General features: G+C 34.8%; 1 protein-coding gene across 2 annotated transcripts; it reads right to left on the bottom strand.

Moving 5' to 3' along the window:
- Positions 1-471: 471 nt before the first annotated feature.
- Positions 472-4,465, bottom strand: LOC128215596 (uncharacterized). Of its 2 annotated transcripts, none has more exons than XM_052922307.1 (6): positions 4,425-4,465; positions 3,687-3,774; positions 2,932-3,042; positions 2,664-2,714; positions 1,700-1,865; positions 472-1,001 (listed from the first exon to the last, which is right to left on the bottom strand). In XM_052922307.1, the coding sequence occupies exons 2-6, from the start codon at positions 3,747-3,749 to the stop codon at positions 805-807; spliced, it is 588 nt and encodes a 195-aa protein (XP_052778267.1). In that variant the 5' UTR covers positions 3,750-3,774; positions 4,425-4,465; the 3' UTR covers positions 472-804. The 2 variants fall into 2 exon arrangements, with proteins under 2 accessions (XP_052778267.1, XP_052778269.1); XM_052922309.1 differs by having other exon boundaries at positions 472-906.
- Between the last annotated feature and the right edge of the window lie 3,961 nt (positions 4,466-8,426).

Here is an 8,426-nt window from a genome sequence, read left to right as displayed (position 1 = left end):
TCATTATTTATACATGTTAATCAAACTATAAAATACATCAGAAGAGCAGCATAACGGTTGATTGTATCATGTTAGTACACAATTTGAATTGGTGGGGGTAATACCAATAAGTTGTTGGGTATTTCCTGCCCTTTTTGAATGGCTGTTTTGTTTATATGTACAGTTTTCAAGAGAATTTTGTCATATACAAATGTCATCACATACATTTTGCTATCGTTTAAGGTACTACAATTCCGCAATTTAAAGGGTCTGAGAGTATCCTTTATCGTATTTGAAGTTGTCTTTTATCGGATTTGATCTTGTCCTTTAGAGGATCTAGCATTGACCATTAATGGACTTGTCCTTTTTCGGATCTGAACTTGTTCTTATCAGATATACACTGACGTAATCATGTTGATCACTTGTGTTTCTTTTTCTTTTTTTTCCACTGTGCATTAAACTCTTTTTAAGGCTCAAAGAAATACTATAAACTACTTTTTGTTATTTTATACTCCTCTTTTAGTTATAGATCATTTTAGAAATGAAACCATTGCAATCATAACTGTATCGACAAATTAGCAGAACATTTAAAATGGGCAAACAATATAAACAAGCAAATATAGAAACAGAACAAATAACAATTAAATCAACAAATTTGTAGAAAGTTTGCTTGTGGTGAAGTACTAAACAGTATTTAATTGAATTTATTTGTAGTGTCAAGTATGGCCCATGTATACAATTAAAAATAAAACAAAACTCATGTTAATCCATACTATCGAATGCAAGTACACAATCAACCTTGAAATCAATCCTGAAAGTGTGCAATCAATAGAATCCGTATCTGTATCCGTACACGCAGCTTCTGGTCCAAATGATGGAGGATACGTAACATCTACACCTCCTCGAACAATAGCCGAACCAATTGCTCTGGCAACAGTAAAGGAAATACCGAGTATAGTAAAACGGCTGCCATCGACAGCATACACCATAGCTGTTATGTGACCGCTTCTTCCGAAGTCCAGCTTCAAAAATAAAATGAAAATGATTTTGTTCCATTCCTTCTCTACATAAACAAGAGTTTAATTAAGATAGATTGTGTGTAGCTCTGCTTTTTAAATAAAATTCGAAAAGCAGAGTATTCATTGTTGCTTTCATTATAAGCATGGAAGTTTGCAAAAATGTGTTGTTTTTTATTTCAATTTTGCTGACGTCCCTAAATCATGAGAATTCTTATACTTGGTGATCAAACTGTTAACTGGTTAAATCGTTATTTTAACGTCCCACTTATGACAGTTGCTGAAATTACATGTTTGCCTTAGTGCTCACCTATTTTAGATTTTAGATAAAAAAAGGAATTCGGTTGGACTCATTTTTTTTTCTGTACTTAAAGTTCTACATTTTACTAAGAATCCCTGTTAAGAAATTGAAATGGTCAGTAAGACACGTTTGATATGTAAAAGTCTAAAAGCACTAATTATAGGACATGTCGAAAGCAAAACAAAATGTGGAAAGATAAAAAATATTAGCGATATTTTGGCGCTTTTTTAAACGGGGAATTCGTAGCATCATTGTGACCACTAATTAAAAACATTTATAAAATGTAATAAAGTTTTAATTTGTACACAAATATATATGTTATTTTTAGTCAAATGAGTAAAACATTATAATGTATTAAAAAATAACTTGCATCAACCTATATTGTGCGCCTTTAAAAACTTACGTTCGTTCTCATCGGCACCATCTTCTCTCTGCTCTGTTTCTAAATCGTCCTCACACTCTGTTGCCTCCAGTATACGTATTTCACGACCCTCACAATGAACCCAAATAGATGAGGGAAGTTCAAAGGTTAAAGGTTTCTCATTGAAACATGTGCTGGTGTCGTTGATCTAAATTCAAAATGTTGAAAAAATCATTAATAACTGGGTTGAAACATCATATAGCCTTTGCCAGAACATTCATTACATCGAATTTATTTTGAAGAAAGGATAGCTAAAACGGTACCAAATACGATTCACTGACAATAATAGAATGCCCACGAGTCCACATTAAGAGGTATGTTTCTACTGAGATGTATAAAATACTGAAACGACATAGTTCTATTGTTCTCAACTCAGCTCAACTCAACTTTATTCAGTACACAAAGGCCTCCGGCCCAAAATACATACTATTATGTTAACATCATTAATTACAATACAGTGGTGTCATTGCTCAATACAAATTGTATACAAATTTCAATCCGCCATTTTTAACAAAAACAAATATTGCCACTTGTCTTATAACAAAACTATTATCTGACTGTAGGAGTCTGTAAAAGGCATGTAGGTCAGATTGAACCTCGGGCATATAAAACGCATGAAATTCATCTTCTCAAAAAAGCCTGTTCTCGTTGATTAAGCCGGACGCACATATTCTGCCATTTCTTTCTATGTTAAGATGCCGGCCAACTTCGATGTTTAACCGGTGACATGAACACCTTAAACGCGGGAGCGCACGAAAAATTTATGTGACAAGTTTATGGAAATATATTTTTCGGATTGAGTAAGGATTTAACATGTTTATAGAGATCGCATTAAGTAACAAGTAAAGTACCTAAGCAAGTTATATGAGCTAAACAAATAACGAAGGCAACATGGAGCTAGGACATTTACTCTGTGTGCATATGCATGTCGTGCCAGTTAACTTACCTCCTTGATCAAACAGACGCTTCTGTTCACCGGCTTTTCCACTTGAAAATTCTAAAACAGTAAGTTTGTATCAAATAAACATATATGAATCACTCTAGAACAATTAACGACATAGTTTTATTATACAATTGAAGGAATTTAACCACTGAAGTTTAAATACTTACATCACCAGGAAATAACGTTAATATGAACTGTTTAAAAAAGGCATTATATTTGCAATACTTTTGTGCTTTCCCTGTGTTGTCAAAAATGGAAATCAGAACCCTACCTCGTTTATAAATATATCAGACTGTGAAACAAGCTCCCCGTGTTCGTCCCTGATTTCAACACCAACTTCATACTCTGTCGCATTCACAGCTTCAGCAGTCAGGCCTTCAGTCTGAGATAGATAACGTTTGAGCTATGTAAGAGTTGCACCTACGATTGATATCCATGAACAGCCGAAAAAACGAGGCGGCTGCTGCACTCTGTAGAGATTTAATTTGAGTTTCCGGTGGAGTAATTATGAATGAACTTGTCTATAGACCAATGCAATTTGACTTGGTGATTTTTAAAAAAGTATAAATAAGCCACTTCTCTTGGGCAGTGTCAGTGTTGTATTCCTACATTATAAATAGTATGTTAAGTCATTCAGAATTTATTTATTCATGACACGTAACCTGTAAAACCCAAAACGTTTTGAATATGGCAAGTTTGATTATAAATGTTTATTTACGGTAGAAATGAGCACAACGACGTCGTGCTCCTGCCTTAGTTATATAAGTCTATTTGCTAAAAGTATTCCATATCTTAATCCGACCACAGTTTGTCTTTTTCATGCAACATGTGTATGCTTTCGGACAAATTTCTTACAAAAGCCTTTTATCAATTTAAGAAATCTCAAATGTATTAATCTTATTATGCGTAGTTTTACATTATATTAGAGAAAAGGCATACAATCTAGTTATCAAAATACCAAATGAAAATGTTTATCTAAAAAGTCACTAATTATGGCGAAATTGCGAAACAAGTTGTAACAAATACCTCATAGATTTCAGGGAAACACTCTGACGACGCGGCAAGGCAAATGAAAATGATCAATTTCATATTTTTTCGATGGAAATTGCGACACCTGAAAACAGTCGAAGGACTATTAAACAATCATAAATGAAGAAGGCTATACTAAAATAATTTTATATCTAATGGCTTGTCCATTTTTTTAATATTCACATTTATACCGAGAAAAACATTATTGTGCTTTTGCAGGTTTATTCATATATAGATAGTTTAACTTAACCCTGTCTATGATATACGTCTTGGTTCAGATGCAATTCTACACATAGGCTTTTTTTTCTTAAATTAGGTTTCGATGTGTTTTTTTGCTATTCATTCCTTCTGAGGGAACCACACAATCACACTGAAAAATTGAACCAACTAAGCATGGTCAAGGTTTTAAGATAACAAATTTTGTTTCAACAACTTCTTTCCTTCATAAAGCCCAGACTAAATAAAGAACAATTAGCTACAGGTAAAATATGCGTAATCACAAATCTTTTATGCCTTTCTTTAACAAATAGGTGACAAAATGATCCTAACATGTTAAATAGTACTTTAGGTGAACATATCTATATGAGATTACAAACTGTACATTTATAAAAATATTTTCTAATTTGTTATAAATAATTATTCATTTATTAATAACTATTTTTCAAATATATGTACGATGGTAAAGTGTCGAGAAAAAGGTACGATATTCGTACAAATAAATATTAAATAACTTACCGTCTATATGATGATGGCCGGCTTCATCTATTAAATATTTCTTTGCGTCTGAAACCATTTAAATGCCCGACTCATAATTTACATTAGCCAATCCTTGATAATGAGGAAGTTAACAAACATAATGTATGTATCTAAGTATTTGTCAGCAGTTAGATAGATAGATAGATATCTTTTATTCCTCCAGGTTGGAGAGCAAAACATATATACATATACAGAAGGTTAATTACAACAGTGTGTATATAGTTTGTAAAGCAATTTTAGAGACGGTACTAATTCAAATTCAAACTAACATATAACATACTGCAATATCGTAATAAGCCGCAGTTCTATATTACAGTCAGTGGCAAGGTTGTCTTAACGAAAATCGTAAATTAAGACATTAAAGTTCAGGCTAATAAGTATGATATTGGCACAGCGTTTGAAAGATTGAAAATTGAAAATAAAAACCACATGAGAACATCTCATGCAAAGACAAGCATCCTTTTCTGAATCAGAAAAAAATATAAGCCACATAATAAAGTAATCAATTTAGGCTCGTTTAGGATTTGTTACAAAAATAGCAGCTCACCAACAGCAAGTGTGACCATTCATTTTAGTTCAGGGTTAGCCTCGCCTTTGAACATTTTAACTGTTTATATATATTTATATATACATGTATAACACTTTATTAAAGTTATTTTCAGAAAACCAAAAGGCTTTCCTATTTTGAATATTGAATATTTGGTATATAGTGTACCAAAGTCGAATTTTGAGGTCAAGTACCAATATTTGTAGTAAATTTCATTTGGTAATGAAATACTACCTGGTATTCACCAGCCAGTGAAAGCCTCTTTGATAGCAGTTTTGTTAAATGTGTAGTAAAGCTCTGCGGTTCGTTGATCTTTTAAGCTCCAAGATATTACATCTTTCAAAGAAGATACAGACTTTCAGAATAAATAAATCGGACTTTGGTTTTGAGATGGAATCAAAATTACAATCATTGCTGGTTTTGGAAAATAAGGAAATTGAATGACTGGGACATTTTTTCTCTGCAAACCAGATGCCAATGTTACTATCGGTCATTGGTGCTGAGCAATATGGTGTCTTACGGAACTTATTTATACTGGCGTTACAGAATGACAAGTCGTTTGAACAGTTAGTTAATACGCCCACGAATCACTAAATGCCCCAGTCGTTGGTCATTTTTGGAACGTTTTAAGTTCAGTAAACGTAATTAAAGGAATGGGGGGAAATAGTTGGACTATGTAGTGGTGCTGAAGCAATTGGCAACGCCTTGTGAGTTCAATGATTTTTCTAACGGTGCATTGTGTGGTCGGCTTGTCTGTGGATTACACTCAAAACTGTTGTCAGAGGTCAATTCGACATTTGACAAGGCTTGCTAAATTGCAAATACAATGGGGATGGCTGAAAGGGACACGGCCTATATTCAGGAGCGTCGGGTGTCGTTTAACGCTGAAGTTTTACACAGAGGGAAATCTAAAAAAACAGGAAGCAAACAATCTAAACATTGAAACGTTGCTTCCGTTGTGGCGGTAAACTTGGTCCTGATAAATGCGTTAACTGTAAATGCACGGGAAATCCGGCAATCAAAGAATGGCAAACAAGTTACTACGGGGAGGAAACTAAATCAGATGCGCAACTTAAATGTCATATAACAGTCGTCGTCTTCGGGTCCGTCACACTGATTCTTGGAGGTACTTAGGTCGATATGGAACTCGATACAGGAAGTTCTGTGTCAATAGGTTCTGATGTACTTTGTTCTTAACAAGTATCCATTCATGGCTAAAAATGTAAAATTGTAGTTACTTTCTTGGAATGCGAAGTTCCGGTGGAATATGAAAATCAGAAATATAAGCTTTCATGTGCAAAGGGAAGCATCCAGCGCTTTTAAAAAAAAATGGCTTCAGTAAATCCCACTCAACTGGAAAGACAGCACGAAAAATCATTGGAGTGTGTGAGAAAGGAGCTTAAGCACCTCTTGAATAATGAAAGCGCACACCAATATGAAAGACGAAGCAAAATGTACGGCTAGACCAGTGCCATATGCAATACAGATAACGCTAGAACGAGTGCATGGAAAATTACGGGGATTGTTTACAAGGTAAAGAGTATGGGCAACGCCACTGTTGCTGGTTCCAAGGCCAGATAAAGCAAATTTGTGGACACTAAAAAGGTTACAGTAAATATCGACACAAGCTAGACACAGTTTCCAATCCCTTATACAGAATATTTATTTGCGATACTAGCAGGAAGGTTCTGTCTCAGGCATATTTACAGCTTCAGATGGAAAAAGATTCAGAGCAATTGCTAACTTTAAACACATCAAAGAGAATGTATTGGTAGCGCGTATTAGTTTACGGAATAAGTAGCAGTACATCGATGTTTAGACCATAATGGCTGTAATTCTAAATGTTGTGTGTAGATTTGAAGATATATTGATTACTGGCCGAATGATCAATCTCATTTGACAAGTTTGAATGAAGTTCTAAAGAAACATGGCGTTCGGGCCACACAAGAATAAGTCGATATTATCAAAATATATCTAAACCTCAAACTTGCGTCAATATTTTTAATTTAAATCATTATATTTGGGCTTTTTGGATACTACAGGTCATTTTCGTAAAACTCTTGCAACCCGTTTATGTTCTCTTGAAGAAGGGGGCAAATGGGCGTGGTCTGACGCTTGCGACAAGGCGTTCAATGAAAGCAATGGCCTTTTAGTGAACAGTTGTTTATTGGTTCACTATAACATGAAATTGCCGTCGATGTTACCAATTGACTCAAACGGCATTAGTGAAGTATTGTCGCATATTATAGACGATGGGTAAAAGCGGTAAAATTGCTTTTGCTTCGTGGACACTGACGGACACTTAGAAAAGTATAGTCAGATTCATAGAGAATCACTATCTTTAGCGTATGGTAATCCATATCTGCCAAAGTATTGCAGAAATAATTCGATAACACCCGGTTTCGAGTGTAAGAGTAAACAATGAATGGTTGGTCAGACCATGTGACTAAAAGGGACTTAAACTGTATTTGAACTGGAGAAATGAATCGACCAAAGACAAAGAAGTGATACAATGGGGATTCAGGCAAGGAATATGAGACGAGCTGCATGATCGCAATCTGGATATGGGATGAACGAGAGCGATGGCAGCTATGTATGGTGGGAAAACATACATAGGGACATTGAATAAATAGTACGGGCCTTTGCTACATGTATGTCAGTTCAAAGTCCACCAAACAATGCACCGCTTATCCTCTGAAGATTGGCTGCAAGGTCATGGTAGAGAGTACACAACGACTTTGCTGAATTCAGGCAACACACTATTGTGGTGGTTATAGATTCATATTCCAATTGGATCGATCGACGTCAAGCCGATGAAATTAACCTCGAGTACAAACACCAATATGGAAATGAATGAACTATTCAGAACATGGACTTTACAAAAAGAGAACAATGGCAAAGATCTGAGGTTTACATCTTTGGACTTCAAAGACTTTCTGGTGAACACTGGTATCAAACGAACTCTGGATCCTGCCTACCATTCTAGTTAGAACGGGGCAAAAGGACGGGCGACTCAAGTTCTCAAAAAGGCTCTTAAGAAACAACTTGCTCATCCCGATTTTTATGGTGATGTTTTAAAGAAAATTCGTAAAATTCAAATGTTTCCAGCAGGAAGTTGGGCAGATAGACTTAATGAATTTCTTGGATTTTATTTAAACCGTGGATATAAAGGCAATATTTTGAAGAGCACTTGCCTTCTAGTTTTTTGAAGATGAATACCTGAAACAAAATATAGGGTTGAATATAACATCCTTTCATAACTAAGCTTACCTGAAACAAAATATAGGGTTGAATATAACATCCTTTCATAACTAAGCTTTCAGTCCTTTGATTTTTTTATGAAGATTTTGCTAATTCATGTTATCTTTAAAACCGTAATTGGCGAACACGTTTTTGGCTGACTCGGAGTGTTTTGGCATGTGACTACATTTTCT

This window comes from Mya arenaria, chromosome 13 (assembly GCF_026914265.1).
Source record: "Mya arenaria isolate MELC-2E11 chromosome 13, ASM2691426v1".
NCBI lineage: Eukaryota > Metazoa > Mollusca > Bivalvia > Myida > Myidae > Mya > Mya arenaria.
This window is presented reverse-complemented; position numbering and strand designations above follow the sequence as displayed.

Coding starts and splice junctions, on each gene's coding strand:
- LOC128215596 (XM_052922307.1), bottom strand. CDS start 3,749: ATGAAATTGATCATTTTCATTTGCCTTGCCGCGTCGTCAGAGTGTTTC. Junction 3,043..3,686: donor GTTTCCCTGAAATCTATGAG/GTATTTGTTACA, acceptor TATCTATCTCAG/ACTGAAGGCCTGACTGCTGA. Junction 1,002..1,699: donor TGGTGCCGATGAGAACGAAC/GTAAGTTTTTAA, acceptor TTATTTTTGAAG/CTGGACTTCGGAAGAAGCGG.